Genomic DNA, 27,971 nt, shown 5'->3' on the forward strand with positions numbered 1-27,971 from the left:
CTAGTTATTACCTTAAAATGTATATCTCAGAAATAACTAATTTTCTTGTCAACTGCATTATTATGGACTTTCATCAAATTTTTAACTGTGGTCACTTTTAAGTCTTTTGTCATTTACAGACAGTTCTGTGTGTACTCTGATGCTTTTGCAAATATGTTCCTATAAAAGGGTTTCATCTTTAAGAAATTCATGGAAAAGACTGACAAGTACAGGTTTCTGGTAACTGACTGTACTGCTGAACTGAATGAATAAGCAGAACTGAATTTTCAGAACTCTAATGAAAAACTGATGAACTCATAAAAGTGCTAACAAAAGATCAAGATAAAAAAAAAATTAGTTACATGGGACTGAGTGAACTGATGAGGATGAGTATAATTTTTGTGACTTTCTGTCTGAATTAAAAAAAAAAATCCAACAAGGACTCAGAGGCAAAGAATATACAAATCAATTTTCACTGCAAAGTAAAGGAGCTGTTACAGTGGAGGATTACTGGACTGAATGTCAATTTTATGACATAGTATGAGTATGTTTCATGTTTGGTAATTGCAATCATTGTTGCTTTAAAAAAAAAAAGTGTAGTGCTTAGTGTTTGTAGCATGTCAATGCAACTAACTTCAGAGGGTGTTTTGGCAACTCTTTAAAAATTTTCTTTATATTTTTTATTTTTAAAGCACTTTGTTGAGGTATGATTGACATGTAAAAGCTTTATACATTTAATGTATACATTTGATGAGTTTGGGGATAAGTATACACCTGAGAAATCATCACCACCAGCAAAGCCATAAACATTCATCACCTCACAAAGTTTCCTCCCACCATGTCGTCATCGTTGTCTTCTTCTTCCTATTCTTCCTCTTCCCCTCCTTCTCCCTCTCCTTCTCCCTCTCCTTCTCCGTCTTAGTAAGAACACTTAACATAAGATCTACCCTTTTAGCAAATTTTAAGTATACAGCACAGTATTGTTAGCTATAGACACTGTGCCATAAAGAGGATCTCCAGAACTCTGTATCCTTTGAACATTATCTCTCCAACTTCTCTTCCTTTTTAACCCCTGGGAGCCACCATTCTACTCTCTGCTTCTCTGAGTTTGACTGTTTTAGAGTCCACATATAAGTGAGGTCATGCAGAATGTTTTTTTTTTCCTGTATCTGGCTAATTTCACTTAGCATAATGTCCTCTTCCATCCATCTTGTCACAAACAATGGAATTTTAAGGCTGAATAATATCCCACTGTATGTATATATCACATTTTCTTTATCCATTCATCTGTCAATGGACATTTAGGTATTTTGGCAACTCTTAATCTGAACATGAATAGGGGCTTTGGAAAAATAAGACTTTAAGAAGGCTTGTCATTTTAGGTCCAAATTTTTTATTTCCTATTTAAAAGCTCTTTAAAAAAATTTTTTTTTAATTTGAAGTATAGTTAATTTGCAATGTTGTGTTAGTTTTAGGACCAAATTGTAATAGATTTTGAAAGTTCGAACTCTTAGACTTTAAACAAACAAAACCTTGAAATTACTGATTGGCTCAAATGGTTTTATGGAAAAAACTAATCTGTAACAAAAACTTGGCATTGAATTTTTGAGCAAAGTGTACAAAAGTTCCAAGTAGGACAGGGCAAGGAAGGACGGGGCTCTGACATTTACAACAGGAAGCATTTTCTCTTCCTCTTCTTGGCACAGAGGGTGGGCAAGGTTTTTTGAAAATAAAATATTGTATTAGGGAGTAGAATTTGAATTAAAGCTATTAGCTTAATATTATTAATTATATATATCTCTTTCCTTATTTTTTGAATGTTTCATCTGTCAGGTGTTGAGAAGAGTTGTAACTTTTCACTACTATTGATTTTTTTTCAGTTTCTATCATAGTTTTTTTGCTTTTACATATTTCCATTCTGTTTTGACACATACAAATTCATAATGACTTCAAATTCAAGATAGACTAGAGAAAACACACATTTATTTTTACTTCCTTTTGAAATCACATTGAGGAAGAAGTATAAAAATTCAGAGAAAAAAGAAAACCTGAGAGGTATGCCACTTGTAGACCAGAATATGATGAATTTCTGGTTGAATAAAGCAATTGGGAATCAATTAATGGCAAAGCCCTAGAGAGCTTAGTGAACCTGTGGCCCTATTTGGAAAGTTGGAAGGACCATCCCAAAATTGTCATTCTGTGTTTTCCCCAGTGTCAAAAGTGGGGACATCCGAGGAGAAAGAGCAAGCCATGGGCACAGCCAGATAATTAAAGTTATGGAAAGCCAAGCCTTTTACTTATCAGTATAGATATCTCTAGTGGTTTTCCTCCTGAGCTAATGCCAAAAATTTGGCTCTCTGAATTGCAAATTCATCCATAGGAAATTCCAAAGTGGGTACTGTGAGGAGAAAGTTAAGGACCGTGCTTTAGGTAGCTTGTAGTATCCTGAGGCATATTGGACCTCCAGTACCTGCAAGATGGGCTACTCATCCACCTTAAAGGAAAGCCTGGCTAGTTACATGGTTCCTTTCTCTCCCTTGACCTCATTCTAGACGGGACTCCTTTGGTCAGAACTTAGGTTCATTGCTAGGCAAACAGGGTTTCTCACTTGGGCTGAGGAAATACAGCCCAGCTATCAGAATGTAACTCTAGACCCTCATCTACAGATAGGAATGGACAACCTGTAAGAACCATGCTTTTGAGGAAAACCATCAGTCTGAAAGAGAGGCACCAAATTCAACAAACTGAATAATGAAACAGCAGAGGAGACAGGTTAATATAGGGTACAGAATAAACTTTAAATCCTCAGAGATATTTGAGAAGATGCAGTATCCACTGAAAAAAGATTGCTGTGAAAAAGAAACTAAGTTTACTTTGGAATTAAAACATGATCTTTTAAGTAAAAATTCAGTAGATGGAGTGAAGATCAAATTAGCTTAGAAGGAAGAGTTTAGGGATTCTGAGAATGTAATAGAAAGACAAAGATAGAAAATACAGGAGAAAAAGTTAAAGCAATATGGAGGCTAGATTTAGGAGTTCTTACATCCTATAATAGAAATTCTAGTAAGAATGAACAGAGAAAATGGAAGCAAGTATTGAAACAAGAAAATTTCTTGAGTTCAAGAAGGGCTCAAATCTTTTGATTGGAAGATTCCCACTGGGTTCTGAAAGTAAGACCACCAGAGCTTGTTAGAGTGGTAGCAGTGAAAATAAAGGGGACATGATGAATTTAAGAGTGGATGACTATGAGACATATAAGGGCTGAATTGGTAAGAGAAGTGAAATAGCATTCCAGATTTGAAAATTAGATATCTGAAGAAATGATAGCTGCATTTCCCACATTGAACAATGTGGGAAAGAACTGGGAAAGAAATTCATAGCTTAAGAGGGAAGATATTAATTAGGCTTTAAGTGTAAATTTTCACCAGTTCCAATTTCCTTCTAAGAAAAATTCTGCTACAGGTGGATCTGCTTTTGTTTCTGTTTCCTGTAGCTTGAGCAATTCCATCTAATCTGTACGATACAGTTTGGTTTTCTGAGCATGGCTTAGGGAGAGGAACTAGAGTCAAGTCATAAAATTAAAAGGCATGGAGTTTTGGGAAGACCAAAAGCAGACAAATGATTCTTGTATGCTTATGACAAAAAGCAAAGTGAAAATATAAGCACCTTCCCCGAGAGGGAGATCATGAAAGTGTCTAGGCATCAAAAGATATATTATCAGCTCGGTGGTTTGTGACCACCTAGAGGGGTGGGATAGGGAGGGTGGGAGGGAGGGAGACGCAAGAGGGAAGAGATATGGGAACATATGTATATGTATAACTGATTCACTTTGTTATAAAACAGAAACTAACACACCATTGTAAAGCAATTATACTCCAATAAAGATGTTAAAAAAAAAAAGAAATAAATTATATTCATTATCCCAGATTTAAGACAGATAAAATGCCACTGCTATACCTATTAACTTGGCATGGTATTTTTATTGCTTTATTTTGAAGAATTGAAGAAAATTATTGTGAATTTCCTGAGTTTCTCTCAAACCAATATTTCCCTTAAAATGGTACGTTTTTCTGTTGTGAATTCTTCCATAGCATTTTTAGGATCATGACTCCTGCATCTGGGAAGGGAATATTTTACAGAGCTTAAGGTGAGAGTGACGTCCCGGAAGTATTTTGAGGGCATTTGATAATCAGACTGAACATTAGTATATGTTCGCCCAAAGTGTTAGGTTCTTGGTTCTCTGAACCGTTCTGCTTATTTGTCTTCAGATTCAACTGTTCTCTGGGCTTGGTTCTTGCAGCAAAGGTAGGGGCACTTTGCATTACATCATCAGCCTGCGCTCCCCACCCTTACTTTATCACAATCCTGAGAACTTTCCTGAGTAGGTTCTATCCTAAGAACATTGGTTTCATTCTGGTTGTGAGAGAGATTTACTTCTAACCCCACAGGGGTTACAAAGTTGAAGTATAGTCATCTCTGCTTAGAAGTTCAAAACATGTTTTTTTCCTGATTTGAGTTTTTATAATGACAAAATAGAAGGAAAAATAACCAGTCAAAACTGTTTGTTGAACAACTATTGCTTACCTGAGTCAAAATAAGGTGAGTGGACACCCTCCATTTGGGCCAGAATATCTGTTAGGAAATGGGTATGATGTGAAATGTTGGGAAATAAGTGTGTTATGGTAGCTTGGGTTAATATTTTAGAGCACCCTGAATTTTGGGGAACTGCTGAAGCTTTCTGAGCAGGGGAGTGCCGTGATCAAAGCAGTACTTCCGAGGATTAGTCTGCCCACAGATTGCAGGAATGCCCTGGCATTTGGCACCAGCCCTTACTTGTAGGTTCCTGGTCATTTGTTGTGGGAGTGGCAGAAAGCGAAAGGCCAGTTGAGAGGCTATTTTTGTTCCCTGGGGATCAGGAAATATGAAGCTGAGAGTGAATGGTGACAGTGGGAGTAAAAAGGGACAGATTCCTGAGAAGTTGTGGAGAAGGAAGGGACAGTCTGACAACCTGACCGAATATAAGCAGGGAAGAAGGAAAAGGCCTTAGTGGTCATGTCAGGAGAAAGCAAGGTTTTCTCCTGATGAAAATGTTCAGCATGGGACTTCTCTGGTTGTATAGTGGTTAAGAATCTGCCTGCCAATGCAGGGGACACGGGTTCGATCCCTGGTCCGGGAAGATCCCGTATGCCGTGGAGCAACTAATAAGTGCGTGCGCTACAACTATTGAGCCTGCGCTCTACAGCCCTCGAGCCACAACTACTGAGCCCACGTGCCACAGCTGCTGAGCCCAGGCGCTGCAACTATTGAAGCCTGCGCGCCTAGAGCCCGTGCTCCACAACAAGAGAAGCCACCGCAATAAGCCCACGCACCGCAACGAAGAGTAGCCCCCACTCGCTGCAACTAGAGAAAGCCCGCGCACAGCAACGAAGACCCAACGCAGCCCCCCCACTGCCCAAAAAAAAAAAAAAGATGTTCAGCAGACAGTGTGGTGGAAGTGTTAGGTACTACCCTGAGTATGTGGATTTGGGGAATCATCTTTGTGTAAATGCTAGTTGAAACCCTGGAATAAAGAAAAAGAAGAGAAGAGGGCTGAGTGTCCCACCCTGGGCGGGGTTGCAGTAGTGGGAGAGGAGAGTTCTTAGAGTTGATGGGTTTGGGTTTATGTAGGGAAATTGGGGAGAGGAGCCTTAAATACCTTAAGGAACCCCATTTATTGCCTTCTAAATTGGCTTGATTTCATGTATACTATGCCATTATGCTTAGAAAATTAGCTTATGTTTATCATTTTGTAATTACATTTTTAAAAGGAGAAAATTATGGCTAGAGGTGATTTTGATGGGGAGAGAGCAGTGACAGCTTATTCAGAGCATGTACGTTTTCCATTTTTTATAGTTGAAATGTTTTTTGTTTTTTGGTCCTTTTGTTTGAAGCACTTTGAGTAAATAACGTGAAACATGCTCCTTCCTGAAAATGAATAGAATATGTCTCAGAGTTGACAAGCTGAAAATCTGTTTATTATATTAACATTAATTAAATGAGTTTCTCATGGATATTTCATTAAGGAGTATATATATGTATATAAATGCAAGTTTGGCATCTGAAAATAAGACATAAATAATCATAATTTACAGCAAACAAGTAGAGTCAGGGAAAAAGGAAAAAAGATAAAGTGCTATAGAAATTCAGAGGGGGGAGAGATTATTTTCAGCTTTTTCTTTTTTGTGTGTGTGGGGAAGGGGACTTGGGGGAAGATCCAAGCAGAGGTGATAGGGGAAAGGTGTTCTGGGTAGAAGAAACCCTGAGCCAAATATAGAGTTGGGGTCTTAGGTGGATATGGGGCATTTTTGTTTGGTTGAAGTGTGTTCATATGGTGGTCGGGCGAGGTGCTTGAAGGAGAGTTAGGGAAGATAATGAGAGAAAGATAGTTTGCAGCTGGAAGTTAGAAGATGGCAGGAGTTTCAACTTTATTTGCAGGCAGCAGGGAGCCATTAAACATTTTTTGAACAGAGGCCTGATATCACCTGGCTGATGCTTTAGAAAAATGATTCTTGTTTTTGTTATTTGAAATTTTAGTAAGCAGCATGCAGCACTTATATCATCAGCAAAAAATGATAAAAGTAAAAGAAAGATGCGTCTAATAGAACCATTTAGGTTGGATTAGAAAGTGAGAAAGTAGAGATAAGGAAACCAGTGAGGGAGGAGGTTTATGTAATACTTGCAACATGAGTAAGCCCTAATCCCTGATGTGTGCTCTTTTGAAGCAATGATTAGTACTAAGTAGTATATTATTTGATTGGTTTTTTTTGTTGTAAGTTTTTGGCTTAAGTAGAAAAGGAAGCATTAAGGTCATTGGGGTGGCTTGCAAAAACTCAAGGCAGACTGTAGCTGGACCTCAGAAAAGTCTAGAACCAGGAGCTAAAAAGCTATTATTGGTAAGCCTCCCTTCCCTGCTCCCTCTCCTCTATTTCTCAGGGCATTCACTGGATTCTTTTTATTATTTATTTGTAAACTTTATCTCACTAGTCTAAGCTGAAGTTGGAAAATGGCCTTCCTCACCTCCTATGTTCCAGCCACCAGGAGAGGAGAGGGAAGAGAGAGACAGAGACAGAGAGAGAAAGATAGACTAAGTGACCTTTGCTCATGGTTTCGATTCTCAGGGACAGGACTTTGATTTTATTGTGCTCAAAGATGAACTTATTTTTACCGTTTTATAGTTAATGCCAATCAACTATGGCCAGGAGAGTATAAATGCACTGCAGGAGTTTACTTTTCTAGATTGGGGGGTTAGTTTTTTGTGGGGTTTTTTTTTTTTTTTTTGGTGGCTTATTTATTTATTTTTTTTTTAATTTCTTTGTTTTTTAATTTTTGGCTGCACCGGGGCTTCGTTGCTGTGCATGGGCTTTCTGTAGTTGTGGCGAGCGGGGGCTACTCTTCGTTGCTGTGCGTGGACTTCTCATTGCGGTGGCTTCTCTTGTTGCAGAGCACGGGCTCTAGGTGCACGGGATTCAGTAGTTGTGGCATGCGGCCCCAGTAGTTGTGGCCCACGGGCTCTAGAGCGCAGGCTCAGTAGTTGTGGCACACGGGCTTAGTTGCTCTGCGGCATGTAGGATCTTCCCGGACCAGCACTTGAACCTGTGTCCCCTGCATTGGCAGGCAGATTCTTAACCACTGCGCCTCCAGGGAAGCCCGATTGGGGGATTAGTTAAGAGGTCATTGTAAGTTAGGCAGAAATCCCAAAGGGTGTTTACTATAATTTTGCACTTTGAATCTTTAACCGTTGTTTAATGTATTGGTTGAAAGATAGCAGACTACATTAAATTCAGAGAAGTAATATGAAAATTGTGCAGGAATTTCCTCCCGATAAGCTACAGAGTATAAATTGAACCTTAATAAAGCTGGTTACCCTTGTGGGAGTGAGGAGTATACAGAGTGAGAGGAGACCAGAGTGCTGGGGTGCTGGAAACGTTCTCTAGCTTGATCTGGGTAGAGTAGTGATTACACAGATTTATGCATGTGTCAGAATGCATCAAGACGTTTGTAGTATGTATGTATGTACGTATGTATGTATGATGTATGTAAGCAGTATCTCAAAAAGTTGAGGCAAAGCTGACTTATTTGATTTATCCACCTTTCCTTGTCATATAGATGCCCATGTATCATTATGTTTTTGGCAATTTAATTTTAACTTTTCCCTTTTATTTCAGATAGACACATTTTTAAAAAATTAATTAATTAATTAATTAATTTATGGCTGTGTTGGGTCTTCATTTCTGTGCGAGGGCTTTCTCTAGTTGCGGCGAGCAGGGGCCACTCTTCATCGCGGTGCGCGGGCCTCTCACTGTTGTGGCCTCTCTTGTTGCGGAGCACAGGCTCCAGACGCGCAGGCTCAGTAGTTGTGGCTCACGGGCCTAGTTGCTCCGCGGCATGTGGGATCTTCCCAGACCAGGGCTTGAACCCCTGTCCCCTGCATTGGCAGTCAGATTCTCAACCACTGCGCCACCAGGGAAGCCCTCAGATAGACACATTTTTGAAAGATGTTCATCTGTCACATAATTTTTGGTGTCTCAGAAATGTAAATAGTATGATGCCATTTTTTTAATACATATATTAAAAAGAGTAATACTTGGTTTACTTTTTCGCCTAATTTAGGAGCTGTGACTGATGAGAATTAAAGGCCATGGATGAAGATGGACTTGAATTACAACCACAAGAGCCAAACTCATATTTTGATGCAACAGGTATAACTACTTGGGTTGTTCCACTTCCTGCCTACCAGATTTGGAGTTGGTTGTCAAGTGGAAAAATTGCTAGATGCTGTCATTGATATTTACACTTAGGTATCTTGTTATCCTATCAAGCTTACAGATGTTAAAGTGAGTATATTATTATTCCCCTCCTTAAAAATTTGGCTCCCTCATAACCAACACTCATATTCTTGTCAGTAACAGCAACATTATCAAAACCTTAGTGTTTACTTCAGTCCTGTTAAAGTTCTCCCTTTGAAAATATTCCTTGCTTACATCTCTTCATTCTACTTTCTTCCACATAGACCATTATCCGGCAGGTAAAGTATAAACCTAAGGCCTTCCATGTTCTGACCCCATCCTACTTTTAAAATCCTCTCTCTCACAAGTTAACAAAAGGAGTCTTACCTCACTCCCCAGACTGTACAAGGAGAATTAAATTTATGAAGTTCTAAAAATGGGAAAAAAGTATTCACAATTTTGGATTACTCATGGTTCCAGTTATATAACAGTGAAGTGATTATGCTAGGTTTTGTAATATAAAATGGTTTTATATCACACTAACTAGCTACCTTATAAATAAAATGTTAATGAGTTTTCCATTGGACTTGAAATGACTGTATTGTATACTAAAGAAATAGCAATTAACTTTATCAGGAAATTAAATATTAGCGATTTTTAATTTTAACTTTTCTTTAATCTCTAAATCTAATGGTGGTTTGTGTATTTTTCTTAACAATTTGGGATAGTCTTTTGACTCACATTTGGTAATTTCAGCTTGATAATGATAAATGCAAAGTTATGATTCTTTCTTCTTTAGAACATGAAGTATAATTAATGTGCTTGAAAGAGAGACTAAGCTCTTTCGAGAAAAACGCACACCATTTACTAGCTTAATGTTGCCACAAGCAAGCCTGGATCATGGGCTAAGGGGTAGATTGAAGGGCTGTTGCATTTTAGCCCTGATTGTTAACACTTATGGTGTTTGTTTATCTTTGAGCAAGTCACTTAATCTGCCAGGGCCTCCATTTTCATATGTCCTAATAATAATGAAACCTTTCATTACAGTTTTTCAGAACACTTCCCATATATTCCCATTTGATCATCACAGCAGTCCTGTGAGGTATGCATGGCAGATACTACTGTCCTCATTTCACTGATGAGGAAACCGAAACTCAGAGGTTAAATGACTTGCCCAAGGTCACAAAACTAATAAGTGTCCAAATCCTGCTCTCTGATTTAGATTTTTTTAAGCAGTACTCTTGCCACTAAATGCTTTCATCTTCATGTCTGCAAAATGGAGATTATAGTGATCTATTGCTTGATGTTAATATTGAGAATATTGAAAACAGTATAAAGCATTTTGTAGAAGTTCTATGGGAATTAAAGCAAGCACTCTTTATTAGTTCTAGGTGTAAATAAAATGGATATTAACTGGCTTTAAGATTTCTTACATTTTTAAAGGTTCTTTGGCCCTTGTTGATTATTTGTGTTTGTTTAAAAAAAAAAAAAGCCATGTGTCTCTCTGAGGGCCTGGCCATTGACACAGAGTCATTGAGTTAGGTAGCTGCTTGGACTCAGCCTGGTCTGAGTCACATCCAGAAGCACTAATCGACTGAATAGCTTTTTAGGTAAGACTTTTATAAAATATTGTTTGCTTTTCTCTGGATCAGGAGCCAAGGTACCAGATTTGTTTTATTTTATCTTACATTATGTTTTTGGCAAGGATATCTGATTTTGATTCTCATTTGTGGCATTTATTCAGAGTAGTATTTACTGAGCACCATAACCTGTGCAAACTGTGTGATCTTGGTGAAGTCATTTAATCTCACTGGGCTTCAATTGATTCAACCCTCTACCTTCATTTGTTAACTGCAGAGTGGACTAGAGTAGGGTTTCTTATGTTCTGAGGAACTGCCAGGGGGATTGGCATATGGGGGGATGGGAGGAAGCTGAACGGAGGCGGACTACCCTGGTGAGGTTGGGGCAGGCCCCACTCCAACTAACCTCACCTTCCATTGCTCCAGAGCAACTGCACTTTTATTCATCTTATCTGTCCACAGAGGCTCCTTAACCAGTTGTCTTTCCTCTTTAACTGTGGCCTTCTAGCCCTCTTTTTATTTATGGCCCGATTCTTTTTATATTCTAGATTCGAAGGATAGTTTCTGAATTTCCATAATCATAAATGGAGGATATTGGTGGGATATTGTTCTAGAACAAAGGAGGAGAAAGGGGAAATGAAGGGAAGTAAAAGAAAACATGGGAGAGATGGACAGGAGAAAAAAATATGAGTTGAAAGAGAGATGGAGCAAGAAGGGAAAGAAGTGAAAAACATATAATGAAGGAAAATGGTATATTTGCCACCTGAAGTTGCTTTACTTATTAATTTTTGTAATCATCCCTTAAGTACCTATGCATATGGGTTCAGTTTTAGTCAGCCTAGAATATTACTTTCATGAATATATTTTTGTGTGTGTGACTGCCTCAGTTACTTTTTCTTTTATTTCCTTACCTGTTAATTGATTTGGGATGAGTATAAAAGTTCTTGTATTAAGAATTTCTATTTCTGATATGATTCAAAAATAGATTCTCTCTTTATTTCTTTAATCTATCTTAATGTTTGAGACAACTGAGGAGCTAGTCTGTTTTCCTGGTAGAAATTAAGTAACCTTTACATTAATTGAGGTAGTCATGCATGTCTACCTGAAATTTGTGATTTTAATTTTTTTTTTTTAAGGAGCTGATGCTACACACATGGATGGTGATCAAATTGTTGTGGAAGTACAAGAAACTGTTTTTGTTTCAGATGTTGTGGATTCAGACATAACTGTGCATAACTTTGTTCCTGATGACCCAGACTCAGTTGTAATCCAAGATGTTATCGAGGACGTTGTTATAGAAGATGTTCAATGTCCAGATATCATGGAAGAAGCAGATGTATCTGAAACGGTCATCATTCCTGAGCAAGTGCTGGACTCAGATGTAACCGAAGAAGTTTCTTTAGCACATTGCACAGTCCCAGATGATGTTTTAGCTTCTGATATTACTTCAGCCTCAATGTCTATGCCAGAACACGTCTTGACGAGTGAATCCATACATGTGTCTGATGTTGGACATGTTGAACACGTTGTTCATGATAGTGTAGTAGAGGCAGAGATCGTCACTGATCCTCTGACAGCTGACGTAGTGTCAGAAGAAGTATTGGTAGCAGATTGTGCCTCTGAAGCAATCATAGATGCCAATGGGATTCCTGTGGACCAGCAAGATGATGACAAAAGCAACTGTGAGGACTACCTTATGATTTCCTGTAAGTCTTGGGGTACAGTGATTGTCGAAGGTGTTTTTTTTTTTTTAAATTAATTAATTAATTATATATATATTTTTTAGCTGTGTTGGGTCTTCGTTTCTGTGCGAGGGCTTTCTCTAGTTGCGGCGAGCGGGGGCCACTCTTCATCGCGGTGCGCGGGCCTCTCACTGTCGCGGCCTCGCCCGTTGCGGAGCACAGGCTCCAGACGCGCAGCCTCAGTAATTGTGGCACACGGGCTTAGTTGCTCCGCGGCATGTGGGATCTTCCCAGACCAGGGCTCGAACCCGTGTCCCCTGCATTGGCAGGTGGATTCTCAACCACGGCACCACCAGGGAAGCCCCCTCAAAGGTGTTTTTGAAGGCTGTCTTTCCTAACTTATATCAGGGGTGAAATTTTCTTGACTTATATAAAATTAAATCTCATAGACCTTCCTTCATTGTTGTTTCAGTTTGGAGCCTGTAAGATAACTCAAAATTAAGATAAGTGGAATGGTACAGGGTAGGATCATTTCTCTGTAAGGACACAGTAGAAAGATGAGATTTCTTCAGTCTAGAGATCAAAGATTGAAAGGACTAGAACTGAACTTTGTGAAATCATGAAGGATGTGATTAGGCTGTTACCAGCCTTCAATAGAATTAGGAACCCTCTTGAAACTTAAAAGGAGTTCAACTTAGAGAAAAATGTATACTCAAACTACTTATATTCTTGTATATGGATGTACAGTACTACTTATGTAATACTATGTACTTATATAATATGTAAAATGCTGTTTATATAACAGATAGCATGGAAAAGAGCTCTGGCATAGTATTTAAACAAATATTCCAAAACATGATTTCAAGTATGATGGACTCATACTAGGTTACTGAAGAAAAGTAAGGTGTTTTGGAACACACCTCTAACATCTGGGAGAATAGCTATGTCTTCTTACAATTTATTTCTTGGTACCACTTTCAGAGATCCTGAGGATCCTAATCCTCAGTTAGATAGACCACAGTTCTGACCCAGTATGGAAATTCTAATTATGCCTCTAGGAACTAAACTTCAAACAAATAAAGACTCACAGACTGTTTGCTTATATAAATGCACGAGACCATTTGCTTTGCTTGAATACCTGTTATAAAACGGGAATTTAATATGAAATATTGGAGTCCACCAGCATTTTAGGAAATACCTTTTAAAAGTTCTTAAGATTCTGGAAATCCGAGAGTTCTTCGTGTAAAGAGGAGGAAAATGCCTTCATTCAACACGTGTTTACTGTGCCCCTACTATGTGCCAGACATTTTTTTAGATAGTGCAAATATGGATATGTGCTAAATAAAAATTACACAAAACCATTGTCCTTGGAGAGCTTACAGTCTACAGTGGGAGAGAAAGATAGGTTACACTGTGATGCAGAGGTGTGACTAAATTGCTGTGGAGACAAAATGGAGTTGCTGACCTTTGAACTCAAGGATGAGTTCCTACTTTTGCAGGATGAAGGACATGGATAGGAGGGAGCCATTCTAGGCAGATGGTATATAGTATGTCAAAAAGGTCTCGGCTTCTGCTGGGAATAATGGGAACTTTAGGATGTACTCATATTTTTGTGCACTTTCTGTTTATTTACTTAAAATAAATTTCTAGAAATAATATTGCTGGATCCGAGGGTATACATATTTACAAGTCTGGTTATATTTGCTTCGGTATTTTGCCTAATAGAATTCCACCCACCAAGTTTATGAGAATGTCCCTTTCCCTACACTCTGACCAACATAGGGTATTGTTTTCCCTTTTAATTTTTGCCACTCTGACAAGGAGAAATGTAATATCCTGTTTCAAGTTTGAATTTATTTTAGGAAGGTAATCCTGGTAGTAATAAGGGATAAGAATAGGTGAGAAGAGATTAGTGCTAGAGAGAAGTTGGAATGGTTCCTCCATGAGATAAAGAAGATCCTAAGTACCTTCATAGTAATGGGAGTAGAGCAGGGGAGCTGGATTTAAGAGAGATTAGGAAGTAAAATGAATGCGATTTGGTGATAGAATAGGGGTAAGGATTTGAGGGAGAAAGAATTAAAGGAGGACACTAAGGTTTCTGCCGTGGGAGATTGGGTGCCTGGTTATGCCATTACCTGGGAGGAGGAATAGATTTGGTGGAAAGAAAATGTTTCAGGGCCTGTTGAAAGTTTAGGTTGCTTGCTGGGGACAATCTGGTGGATGTTTTCTGTAGGCAGTTGAAAATATGAATTTGGTGCTTTTGAGAGAGTTTGTGACTAGAGGAAGAAATTTGGGACAACAGAATATAGGTAGTACCCTATGTGGAAATGGGTGGTGGTCCCCAGAGAGTGCTTGTCAAATAAGAGTGTCAAGTATGGATCCTTTGGGCATTTAAGAAGTAGGCAGAGAAGAGCTCATGAAAATCAGGAGGTTTTAGGAAGAGGAGGAGGAGAAAAATCTTTAGAATGTTTTTAACACTGTGAAAGATAAGCAGAATTTCTAAGAGTGTTAGTTACTGAGGAGGGAGTGGGCTTTTTCATTAGGCAGTTAGGAGGTCATTGGTATCTTTTTTTTTTTTTTTTAATTATCCTTTTTGTTTTATTTTTGTGGAAAGGCAACTTTATTTTTTTTAATTTTTAAATTTTTTATGATTAAAACTATTGGGTGTAATATAGGCTCAAGGATGTATGGTACAACATGGGGAATATAGCCAGTATTTTGTAATAACTATAAATGGAAAATAACCTTTAAAAATTGTATAAAAAGTTATTGGTATCTTAATTAGAATAGTTTCAATAAAGCATGGGCCAGTGGAGAAGAGATAGAGGAGATAAGCTGTAATGGATTGAGAAGTTGGTGGAAGTGGTGGAGTAGGTGAAGCAGTTTGTATAAATTGCCGTTTTGGTCAGTGAAGGGACAGAAGAAGCAAGAGTACAGCTTTTGATGGTTGAATGGATGGTGGAAGTGTGTTGAGCATATATATAGGTTTACAGGTGCAGGACACGAACAGTTGAACAGAGACTGAAGATATAGGAAGGACTAACAGTTGGAGCAGGTTCCAGAGAAGAGGAACGGAGTAGGGTCCAGGGCAGTGGTGGAAGGCTGGTAGGTGAGTCCTAGAGAGAAAGAGTCCCCTTCTCTGAGACAGGAAGGCAGTTAAGGATCAGGAAAATTGGAGAGCCTGGGACAGTAAGTTTAAAAGGAGTGTTTGAATGTTGGGAGCTACTTTCTCTGTGTAGCAACTTCACCTGCTAATATAGAAGGACTTGCAGAGGTTGGGTGGGAGCTGAAGGGTAGTGGCAAAGGGTTGAAAAGCCTATGTCGTATGGGGATGGGCCAGGGCAGGAAGCTGAGAACTTACAGATTGCTGAACGAACTGCAGGGGCCAGCTGAGATTGGGAGACTTAAGTTTGTATGTAAGATGCACTATTTAAATGAAAATGCTATTTTTAAATATAACTGCCGGATTTTCTATCCCATGACTAGGCAACCCAGGGGCAAGGCTGGAGAAAGGAGGGAATTGGGTTCATTGTGCTTTATGAGGGAGGAGGATCTGGTGAAATACTTGAGAAAGCACTCTCTGTTCTTGATTTCTCTTTCCCTTTTCTGTCCTTTCTGTCTTAAACTTGTTAGCTAAGGAGTAAAGTGCATGGCATTAGTTCGACCTTCAGCTGCACACTGTCTCTTACCTTTATTACTCTTTTAGGAAGTCAACCCTCCAAGAAAGTCATCCAAAAAACCAGACGTTTCGTTAGTAATGGTTGACATAGTGTAGTAGTTTCTTGTATTAGAGCTCAGACTTACAAAATTTTTATTAAAAATTTTATTTATAGTCATCTTTTTTTTTTAGGCCCTGGGTTTGTGCTAATTGATATAGATTTTAATATTCCTGAAAAAGTAAATACAGATAGACACAAACTGCTATTGTACTGTATTTTAGTATATTTTATATATGTACGTAAAATATATATTTTAATAATACAATAATTTCTTCCTTTACTTTTTATTTTCTCCCTCCCTCCCTCCCTTCCTTCCTTTCTTCTTTCTTTTAAAAATGGAATATCACATCCAAGCTCAAAGAATACAAAGAACACATATACAAGTTCTTATCCCCCTATTTCACTATAGTGAAATGGTTGGATTGGTTTTAGGGATGGTGACTTTTGGTAGTATCTTTTGTCTTCTCTATTATACAGACACTTCTTCACTCTTTCCCCCCACTCCATACCATCATCCCCTTTCCCTTCAAAGTAATGATCATGTTTAAACTGTTGGCTTTGGAATCAGACCAGATGAATGCCTTGGAATTAACTAGCTTTTCTCTTGTCTGCTTCCCAGTAAAGATACTTCTTTTATGCTACATTTTAACTTAAAACCTATATTGATTTCAGAAGTTCAGGATTGAGAAGGGCTTTGTAGTAAGCATATAGAGGAACTATGGCCTGATTTTATCTGTGATAGAGAATGCTGAGATGCCATTATTAGCAGTCAACTTTAATGCTCTTCATAATATGATGAGAGATGGTAGTATCTCTGAATTCCTATGATATTTATTCATCACTTTATAGGTCAAAGACGAACATGAACAGATGTGCAAATATTCTTTTTAAAAATTTCAGTAAGTCATTGAAGCGAAGAGTCTACTAAACAGCTTTTATAAAGTTTTTAGAGTCCTTCTTGACAGATTTCTTCCCTCTGAAAGTCTCATTTAAAAAGATGATAAAAAAAAATAAAAATAAAAAAATAAAAAGATGATAAAGTAGCAAGTAGTAGTGTCACGGGTAGTGTACATTGGCACAAACATTCTTTGTCACAGTATAGCTGCCTTTGAGGTCAGGATGACCTCTTCATCTAGTCTTTGCTCTCTAGATGTTGTGATTGCTTCTAAATTGATTGTATGTTTCTTGAGGACAGGAACTGTCTATTGCATCTTAGCTACTTATGTATATTCCCCATCAAATCCTTTGGCATATTAGATTTGAAATATTTGTTGAATAAATGAATGCTATAGCTGAAAGTCTGTGGACATCACGCCTCATCCAAGGTATTAATGACACATTTCTTCCCTACCAGTAGCTGTGGCTGTTACTTGGTTCTGGTCAGGCTAGATATGGTAGCACTGCTTTATGGTACTTAGGAGTTTTCTGGCTCTCTGAAAGGTGGAGTGTTTGAATCGTCCACTTGTTACTCAGATGGTTTCTTAGTTCTCCATGAATCTGAGACAGCTGCCAGGCATCCCTGATTTCTTTGCAGTGGTCTTCACCCTCCTACAGTTTCACTTTTCAGCTGCATAGTCAAGATGCTATTTTGTGAAACATCAGTTTGTACAATAGGGAAAGTTGGAGAAGATCTGGTGATGATGAGTCAGGCACTGCCTTACAACAGCTGCGGGAAACAAAATATTCTTTGGGTGCCTCTGATACTAATATGATCAACGAAATGTCACTCTAGGTCTTGTTGACATCTCTCATGTCTTTTAATTAGGACAGTTAGGTAGGAGATGAATGGGAGTTAGGTGTTCCTTTCTAATCCTAGATTCAATTTAAGTTTTGAAATAAACTTTTTTTTTGGTAATAGCTTTTCATAGACATACCATACTGTTCACCCGTTTAAAGTGTGCAATTCAGTGGTTTTTGGTATATTCATAAACTTGTGCAACCATCCTCATGATCAATTTTAGAAATTTTTTCATCTCTCCAAGGAGAAACCCCATATCCTTTAACTATCACTCATATTATCCCTCTCCATCCTCTCCAACTCTAAGCAAGCCCTAATCTACTTTCTGTATTTGCCCACTCTGGACATTTCATATCAGTGGTATCCTGTAATATGTGGTCCTTTGTGTCTGGCTTCTTTCACCTAGCATAATGTTTTCAACATTCGTCTATGTTGTAGCATGTATCAGTACTTCATTCCTTTTTATTACTGAGTAATATTCCATTGTATGGGTATACATTTTAGTCTGTTCATCAGTTAATAAACTTTTGGGTTGTTTCCACTTCTTGGCTGTTAGGACTTCAATATCAACATTTGTGTACAAGTTTTTGTTGGATATATATTTTCATCTCTTCTGAGTATATATGTGGGAGTGGAATTGCTGGGTCATATGGTAATTCTATGTTTAACCTTTTGAGGAACTGCCAGACTGTTTTCTAAAGCAGCTGCACCATTTTACATTCCCACTAGCAGTGAATGAGGATTCCATTTTCTCCACATCCTCTCCAGTACTTGTTAATACTGTCTTTTTGGTGATAGCCATCCTAGTGGATATGAAGTGTGGTATCCTCTTGTGGTTTTGATATACATTTCCCTGATGGTTAATGATGTTGAGCATCTTTTCACGTGCTTATTGGCCGTTTGTATATATTCTTTGGAGAAATGTCTGTTCAGATCTTTTGCCCCCCCTTTTTTTTTTAATAAATTTATTTATTTATTTGGCTTTGTTGGGGTCTTCGTTGCTGTGCGCGGGCTTTCTCTAGTTGTGGTGAGCGGGGGCTACTCTTCGTTGCGGTCCGCGGGCTTCTCCTTGCGGTGGCTTCTCTTGTTGCAGAGCACGGGCTCCAGGCACGCAGGCTCAGTAGTTGTGGCGCACGGGCTTAGTTGCTCCGCGGCATGTGGGATCTTCCCGGACCAGGGCTCAAACCCGTGTCCCCTTCATTGGCAGGCGGATTCTTAACCACTGCGCCACCAGGGACGCCCATTTTGCCCATTTTTAAATTGAGTTATTTGTCTTTTTTTTACTGAGTTGAAAGAATTTTTGATATATTCTAGATGCAAATCCCTTATATATGATTTGCAAATATTTTCTCCCATTCTGTTGGTTGTCTTCACTTTTTTGATAGCGTCCTTTGATGTACAAAAGTTTTAAGTTTTGATGAAATCCAGTTTATTTAAACAGGCATACCTTGGAGATATTGCAGGTTTGATTCCAGACCACTACAGTAAAGCAAATATCGCAGTAAAGTGAGTCACACGAATTTTTTTGGTTTCCCGGTTATGTTAACACTATACTGTAGTTTGTTACATGTGCAATAGCTTTAGGTCTTAAAAAAATGTACATATCTTAATTAAAAATATTTTATTGCTAAAAAATGCTAACCATCATCTGAGCCTTCAGTAGTCGTAGTAGTGACAGTAAAGATTACTGATCACAGTTCACTATAACAAATACAATAATCATGAAAAAATATTAAATATTGTGAGAATTACCAAAATATCACACAGAGACTCGAAAAGAAGCAAAATATATGTAAGCAAATGCTATTGGAAAAATGGCGCCGATAGACTTGCTTGACCCAGGGTTGCCATAAACCTTCAATTTGTAAAAAACACAGTATCTGTGAAGTGCAATAAAATGAGGCATGCCTGTAATTTTTTTTGTTGCTTATGTGTTTGGTGTCATATATAATAAATTGTTGGCTAACCCAAGGTCATAAGGATTTACACCATTTTCTCCTCTAAGAATTATGTAGTTTTAGCCCTTATGTTTAGGCATTTGGTCTATTTTGAGTTTATTTTTGTACATAGTGTGAGGTAAGGAGCTAACTTTATTCTTTGACATGTGGGTATTCAGTTGTCCTAAGCACTTTTTGTTGAAAAGACTGTTCTTTCCCCATTGAATGTTCTTGGCACCCTTGTTGAAAATAATTGACGGTAAATGGTGAGGGGTTAATTGCTGTACTCTTAATTCTATTCCATTGATCTATATGTCTATCCTTATACTGTTTTCATGTTATCAGAAATGGGTAGTGAATTTGCAAAATTTACTACCCTAAATATTAAAGTCTGAATTTTAAAGGCCAGGCAAAAATCCATAAGTGAGTTTTTAAAGGTTTAGCAAAATTAATAAGTTATGGCAACGTAGTGTGTTCTTATGGAAAACCAGGATACTTGGGTATGTGTGCTTACTGTTGATAGTAACATCAAAGGAAACAACTAATATGCCTCTGGAGTATGGGGCTTCTCCTGCCAAACCCCGATCACTTGGCAGAGAGTCTCTGTTCTAATGTAAACCTTTTATGGTGCTTCATTTCTAATACACATTTTAATAAAATATGTGTTTTCAGTTATTTTAAGCAGTTTTTTGTTGTTGTTGTTTTTAAATTTTATTTATTTATTTATTTTTGGCTGTGTTGGGTCTTCGTTTCTGTGCGAGGGCTTTCTCTAGTTGCGGCGAGCGGGGGCCACTCTTCATCGCGGTAAGCAGTTTTAAAGAAGACAAACTAACAAAAATTATAGCAAATAATTTAATCTTGGAACCTTTAAACTAGTTGGGTTAAGTGAAAGTTTATCAACATTTTTAACATGTTTATTGTAAACTTGGAAATTTTACTTGGTGCAGACCATAACTTTAATAAAACTTTTTGATGACAGTGAGTGTGGAGTAATAACATAGTTGTGTTCTCTCCATTTAGTTGTTTTTATATTCTAAGGTCAAAGACCTTTTCACTAAGATAAGATTGTATTCAAAACACCATGTTCTGCAGTATGCAACTGCTTTTATAAAAGCTGAATGTTAATATATCATTAGGTTGGTTAGTTCTTAACTAATGCTTATTAAACTATTTTGGTGCAGCATATATATATATATATATATATATATATATATATATATATATAATTTAAGTCCATTTGAATTAATATTTCAAGAAAGAGTTCAGGTACTAATGTGTGCAAAATGCTCTCAGACCCATCTTCTAATGGCCCTTGAGACAATGGGAATTTCCATCAGAAGATATAATTAAGTTTGTTTGGTGAGGTTTGTTTTTAATACAGTTCTCTTTTTGGGGAAAAATGTTTAGGATTGTGTTTATGGTTTGATTGTTATCAAGTCAATATGGACAGTTTTTAAAAATTTTTAAAACTTAAGCTTTTTTATCCCAAGAATTATTTAGTTGGAGATTTGTAACAAGTTGGTAACAATAAAAATAGGTAATAGTAAACCTTCAATAAATAATATCCTTGTGCCCGAACTTACTATATAATTTGTTAATTATAGCAACCGTATAAGATTGGTGTTACCACTGTTTTACAGATTGGGGAACTGAGGCTCTGTTTAAGTAACTTGTCCAAAGTTACACATCCAACTAGCATTAGGGTGAACATTTGAAATCAAGTGTGTTTTATTCCAAAGTGTCTAGTCCCCACTCTCATATTGACCTTCTTCATATGTGTGTGTATATAAAGTTAATACTACAGAGCAGTAGAGTTTGGGATAAATAGTGCTTATTGGTGGACAGAAGAGGCAAATAGAGTTCCAGTGATTTACTAAAATTTGCAGTATTACTGAATACCCAATTTCAAGGACGTTAGGAAATAATTTAGAGGGGGCGTAAACATTTTCTTATTTAACCCATCATAGCAGAATCTACCCAGACAGCCTCCAAACCCTTTTCCATTGTTTTTCTACCTCAGAAATGTTACTTTTTTCAAATTTATGTTTACATGAGAAAAAGGAATTGTATATAAACTATTATTTTTATACTCTTGCCCATGTTTATTTTTTCTTGTATCTTTTTTTTTTTTTGACTAATGGTATTTTTATTTATTTATTTTTTTTTCTGTTTTTTTTTTTTTTTTATTTTTAAACATCTTTATTGAAGTATAATTGCTTCACAATGGTGTGTTAGTTTCTGCTTTATAACAAAGTGAATCAGCTACACATATACACACGTTCCCATATCTCCTCCCTCCTGCATCTCCCTCCCTCCCACCCTCCCCATCCCACCCCCCCAGGCGGTCACAAAGCACTGAGCTGCTCTCCCTGTGCTATGCGGCTGCTTCCCACTAGCTATCTATTTTACATTTGGTAGTGTATATATGTCCATGACACTCTCTCACCCTGTCACATCTCACCCCTCCCCCTCCCCATATCCTCAAGTCCATTCTTTGGTAGGTCTGTGTCTTTATTCCCATCTTGCCACTAGGTTCTTCATGACCTTTTTTTTATTTTTTTCCCCTTAGATTCCATATATATGTGTTAGCATACTGTATTTGTTTTTCTCTTTCTGACTTACTTCACTCTGTGTGACAGACTCTAACTCCATCCACCTCACTACAAATAATTCAATTTTGTTCCCTTTTATGGCTGAGTAATATTCCATTGTATATATGTGCCACATCTTCTTTATCCATTCATCCGATGATGGAGACTTAGGTTGCTTCCATGTCCTGGCTATTGTAAAGAGAGCTGCAATGAACATTTTGGTACATGACTCTTTTTGAATTATGGTTTTCTCAGGGTATATGCCCAGTAGTGGGATTGCTGGGTCGTATGGTAGTTCTATTTTTAGTTTTTTAAGGAACCTCCATACTGTTCTCCATAGTGGCTGTATCAATTTACATTCCCACCAACAGTGCAAGAGTGTTCCCTTTTCTCCACACCCTCTCCAGCATTTATTGTTTGTAAATTTTTTGATGATGGCCATTCTGACCGGTGTGAGATGATACCTCATTGTAGTTTTGATTTGCATTTCTCTGATGATTAATGATGTTGAGCATTCTTTCATGTGTCTGTTGGCCATCTGTATATCTTCTTTGGAGAAATGTCTATTTAGGTCTTCTGCCCATTTTTGGATTGGGTTGTTTGTTTTTTTTGTTATTGAGCTGCATGAGCTGCTTGTAAATCTTGGAGATGAATCCTTTGTCAGTTGCTTCATTTGCAAATATTTTCTCCCATTCTGAGGGTTGTCTTTTCGTCTTGTTTATGGTTTCCTTTGCTGTGCAAAAGCTTTGAAGTTTCATTAGGTCCCATTTGTTTATTTGTGTTTTTATTTCCATTTCTCTAGGAGCTGGGTCAAAAAGGATCTTGCTGTGATTTATGTCATAGAGTGTTCTGCCTATGTTTTCCTCTAAGAGTTTGATAGTGTCTGGCTTTACACTTAGGTCTTTAATCCATTTTGAGTTTATTTTTGTGTATGGTGTCAGGGAGTGTTCTAATTTCATACTTTTACATGTACCTGTCCAATTTTCCCAGCACCACTTATTGAAGAGGCTGTCTTTTCTCCACTGTATATGCTTGCCTCCTTTATCAAAGATAAGGTGACCATATGTGTGTGGGTTTATCTCTGGGCTTTCTATCCTGTTCCATTGATCTATATTTCTGTTTTTGTGCCAGTACCAAACTGTCTTGATTACTGTAGCTTTGTAATATAGTCTGAAGTCAGGGAGCCTGATTCCTCCAGCTCCATTTTTCGTTCTCAAGACTGCTTTGGCTATTCGGGGTCTTTTGTGTCTCCATACAAATTGTGAAATTTTTTGTTCTAGTTCTGTGAAAAATGCCAGTGGTAGTTTGATAGGGATTGCATTGAATCTGTAGATTGCTTTGGGTAGTAGAGTCATTTTCACAATGTTGATTCTTCCAATCCAAGAACATGGTATATCTCTCCATCTATTTGTATCATCTTTAATTTCTTTCATCAGTGTCCTATAATTTTCTGCAAGTCTCCTTAGGTAGGTTTATTCCTAGGTATTTTTTTCTTTTTGTTGCAATGGTAAACGGGAGTGTTTTCTTAATTTCACTTTCAGATTTTTCATTATTAGTATATAGGAATGCAAGAGATTTCTGTGCATTAATTTTGTATCCTGCTACTTTACCAAATTCATTGATTAGCTCTAGTAGTTTTCTGGTGGCAGTCTTAGGAGTCTCTTTAGGATTCTCTATGTATAGTATCATGTCATCTGCAAACAGTGACAGCTTTACTTCTTCTTTTCCGATTTGGATTCCTTTTATTTCTTTGTCTTCTCTGATTGCTGTGGCTAACACTTCCAAAACTATGTTGAATAATAGTGGTGAGAGTGGGCAACCTTGTCTTGTTCCTGATCTTAGTGGAAATGGTTTCAGTTTTTCACCATTGAGGACGATGTTGGCTGTGGGTTTGTCATATATGGCCTTTATTATGTTGAGGAAAGTTCCCTCTATGCCTACTTTCTGCAGGGCTTTTATCATAAATGGGTGTTGAATTTTGTCGAAAGCTTTCTCTGCATCTATTGAGATGATCATATGGTTTTTCTCCTTCAGTTTGTTAATATGATGTATCACATTGATTGATTTGCGTATATTGAAGAATCCTTGCATTCCTGGAATAAACCCCACTTGATCATGGTGTATAATCCTTTTAATGTGCTGTTGGGTTCTGTTTGCTAGTATTTTGTTGAGGATTTTTGCATCTATGTTCATCAGTGATATTGGCCTGTAGTTTTCTTTCTTTGTGACATCTTTGTCTGGTTTTGGTATCAGGGTGATGGTGGCCTCGTAGAATGAGTTGGGGAGTGTTCCTCCCTCTGCTATATTTTGGAAGAGTTTGAGAAGGATAGGTGTTAGCTCTTCTCTAAATGTTTGATAGAATTCGCCTGTGAAGCCATCTGGTCCTGGGCTTTTGTTTGTTGGAAGATTTTTAATCCCAGTTTCAATTTCAGTGCTTGTGATTGGTCTGTTCATATTTTCTATTTCTTCCTGGTTCAGTCTCGGCAGTTTGTGCATTTCTAAGAATCTGTCCATTTCTTCCAGGTTGTCCATTTTATTGGCATAGAGTTGCTTGTAGTAATCTCTCATGATCGTTTGTATTTCTGCAGTGTCAGTGGTTACTTCTCCTTTTTCATTTCTAATTCTATTGATTTGAGTCTTCTCCCTTTTTCTCTTGATGAGTCTGGCTACTGGTTTATCAATTTTGTTTATCTTCTCGAAGAACCAGCTTTTAGTTTCATTGATTTTTGCTATTGTTTCCTTCATTTCTTTTTCATTTATTTCTGACCTGATCTTTATGATTTCTTTCCTTCTGCTAGCTTTGGGGTTTTTTTGCTCTTCTTTCTCTAATTGCTTTAGGTGCAAGGTTAGGTTGTTTATTCGAGATGTTTCCTGTTTCTTGATGTAGGCTTGTATTGCTATAAACTTCCCTCTTAGCACTGCTTTTGCTGCATCCCATAGGTTTTGTGTCGTCGTGACTCCATTGTCATTTGTTTCTAGGTATTTTTTGGATTTCCCCTTTGATTTCTTCAGTGATCACTTCGTTATTAAGTAGTGTATTGTGTAGCCTCCATGTGTTTGTATTTTTTACAGATCTTTTCCTGTAATTGATATCTAGTCTCATAGCGTTGTGGTCGGAAAAGATACTTGATACGATTTCAATTTTCTTAAATTTACCAAGGCTTGATTTGTGACCCAAGATATGATCTATCCTGGAGAATGTTCCATGAGCACTTGAGAAAAATGTGTATTCTGTTGTTTTTGGGTGGAATGCCCTATAAATATCAATTAAGTCCATCTTGTTTAATGTATCATTTAAAGCTTGTGTTTCCTTATTTATTTTCATTTTGGATGATCTGTCCATTGGTGAAAGTGGGGCGTTAAAGTCCCCTACTATGATTGTGTTACTGTCGATTTCCCCTTTTATGGCTGTTAGTATTTGCCTTATGTATTGAGGTGCTCCTATGTTGGGTGCATAAATATTTACAATTGTTATACCTTCCTCTTGGATCGATCCCTTGATCATTATATAGTGTCCTTCTTTGTCTCTTGTAATAGTCTTTATTTTAAAGTCTATTTTGTCTGATATGAGAATTGCTACTCCAGCTTTCTTTTGATTTCCATTTGCATGGAATATCTTTTTCCATCCCGTCACTTTCAGTCTGTATGTGTCTCTAGGTCTGAAGTGGGTCTCTTGTAGACAGCATATATATGGATCTTGCTTTTGTATCCATTCAGCCAGTCTGTGTCTTTTGGTGGGAGCATTTAATCCATTTACATTTAAGGTAATTATTGATATGTATGTTCCTATTCCCATTTTCTTAGATATTTTGTGTTTGTTATTGTAGGTGTTTTCCTTCTCTTGTGTTTCTTGCCTAGAGAAGTTCCTTTAGCATTTGTTGTAAAGCTGGTGTGGTGGTGCTGAATTCTCTTAGCTTTTGCTTGACTGTAAAGGTTTTAATTTCTCTGTCAAATCTGAATGAGATCCTTGCTGGGTAGATTAATCTTGGTTGTAGGTTTTTCTCCTTCATCACTTTAAGTATATCCTGCCACTCCCTTCTGGCTTGCAGAGTTTCTGCTGAAAGATCAGCTGTTAACCTTATGGAGATTCCCTTGTGTGTTATTTGCTGTTTTTCCCTTGCTGCTTTTAATATGTTTTCTTTATATTTAATTTTTGATAGTTTGATTAATATGTGTCTTGGCGTGTTTCTCCTTGGATTTATCCTGTATGGGACTCTCTGTGCTTCCAGGACTTGATTAACTATTTCCTTTCCCATATTAGGGAAGTTTTCAACTATAATCTCTTCAAATATTTTCTCAGTCCCTTTCTTTTTCTCTTCTTCTTCTGGGACCCCTATAATTCGAATGTTGGTGCGTTTAATGTTGTGCCAGAGGTCTCTGAGACTGTCCTCAGTTCTTTTCATTCTTTTTTCTTTATTCTGCTCTGCAGTAGTTATTTCCACTATTTTATCTTCCAGGTCACTTATCCGTTCTTCTGCCTCAGTTATTCTGCTATTGATCCCGTCTAGAGTATTTTTAATTTCATTTATTGTGTTTTTCATCGTTGCTTGGTTCCTCTTTAGTTCTTCTAGGTCCTTGTTAAATGTTTCTTGCATTTTGTCTATTCTATTTCCCAGATTTTGGATCATCTTTACTATCATTATTCTGAATTCTTTTTCAGGTAGACTGCCTGTTTCCTCTTCATTTGTTAGGTCTGGTGTGTTTTGACCCTGCTCCTTCACCTGCTGTGTGTTTTTTTGTCTTCTCATTTTGCTTACCTCACTGTGTTTGGGGTCTCCTTTTCACAGGCTGCAGGTTCGTAGTTCCCGTTGTTTTTGGTATCTGTCCCCAGTGGCTAAGGTTGGTTCAGTGGGTTGTGTAGGCTTCCTGGTGGAGGGGACTAGTGCCTGTGTTCTGGTGGATGAGGTTGGATCTTGTCTTTCTGGTGGGCACGTCCACGTCTGGTGGTGTGTTTTGGGGTGTCTGTGGCCTTATTATGATTTTAGGCAGCCTCTCTGCTAATGGATGGGGCTGTGTTCCTGTCTTGCTAGTTGTTTGGCATAGGGTGTCCAGCACTGTAGCTTGCTGGTCGTTGAGTGAAGCTGGGTCTTGATGTTGAGATGGAGATCTCTGAGAGATTTTCGCCGTTTGGTATTACGTGGAGCTGGGAGGTCTCTTGTGGACCAGTGTCCTGAAGTTGGCTCTCCCACCTCAGAGGCACAGCCCTGATGCCTGGCTGGAGCACCAAGAGCCTTTCATCCACACGGCTCAGAATAAAAGGGAGAAAAAAATAGAAAGAAAGAAAGAAAGAGGATAAAATAAAGCTATTATAATAAAAAATAAGAAAAAAATTATTAAGAATAAATGTATTCAGAAAAAAAATTTTTTTTAATTTTTAAAAATAGATTTATTTTTTATAGTAAAAAATAAGAAAAAATTATTAAAAAAATTTATTAAAATTTTTAAAATAAAAAATATGAAAAAACTTATTAAAAATTTTTTTAATTTCTAAAAATAGAAAATAAGGAAAAAATTATTAAGAAAACATTTATTAGGAAAAAAAAATTTTTTTAAGTTAAAAAAAAAAAAAACACGGACGGACCTAACCCTAGGACTAATGGTGAAAGCAAAGCTATACAGACAAAATCTCACCCAGAAGCATACACCTATATATACACTCACAAAAAAAGGAAAAGGGGAAAAATTAATATATCCTGCTCCCAAAGTCCACCTCTTGAATTTGGGATGATTCGTTGTCTATTCAGGTATTCAACAGATGCAGGCACATCAAGTTGTTTGTGGAGCTTTAATCCGCTGCTTCTGAGGCTGCTGGGAGAGATTTCCCTTTCTCTTCTTTGTTCCCACAGCTCCCGGGGTTCAGCTTTGGATTGGGACCCGCCTCTGCGTGTAGGTCGCCTGAGGGCGTCTGTTCCCCGCCCAGACAGAACGGGGTTAAAGGAGCAGCTGCTTCGTTAAAGGAGCAGCTGCTTCGGGGGCTCTG

The 27,971-nt window shown here is 37.7% G+C and overlaps 1 protein-coding gene across 6 annotated transcripts in view; it reads left to right on the top strand.

Moving 5' to 3' along the window:
• Positions 1–27,971, top strand: part of ZFX (zinc finger protein X-linked) — a 70,917-nt gene that overhangs the window by 26,334 nt on the left and 16,612 nt on the right. For 5 of the 6 annotated variants that reach the window (XR_011072275.1, XM_068533469.1, XM_068533468.1 and 2 more), the window contains exons 2-3: positions 8,629–8,717; positions 11,461–12,030. Coding sequence is in view for 5 of the 6 variants with exons in the window: in XM_068533469.1 (XP_068389570.1) it covers positions 8,657–8,717; positions 11,461–12,030 (631 nt within the window). In the remaining variant the exon portion in view is untranslated. Of the gene's footprint in view, positions 1–8,628; positions 8,718–9,788; positions 9,847–11,460; positions 12,031–27,971 lie in introns of those variants that run through there. The other variant, XM_068533471.1, reaches the window with a different exon arrangement.

The sequence above is a fragment of the Eschrichtius robustus genome, chromosome X (genome assembly GCF_028021215.1).
Source record: "Eschrichtius robustus isolate mEscRob2 chromosome X, mEscRob2.pri, whole genome shotgun sequence".
NCBI lineage: Eukaryota > Metazoa > Chordata > Mammalia > Artiodactyla > Eschrichtiidae > Eschrichtius > Eschrichtius robustus.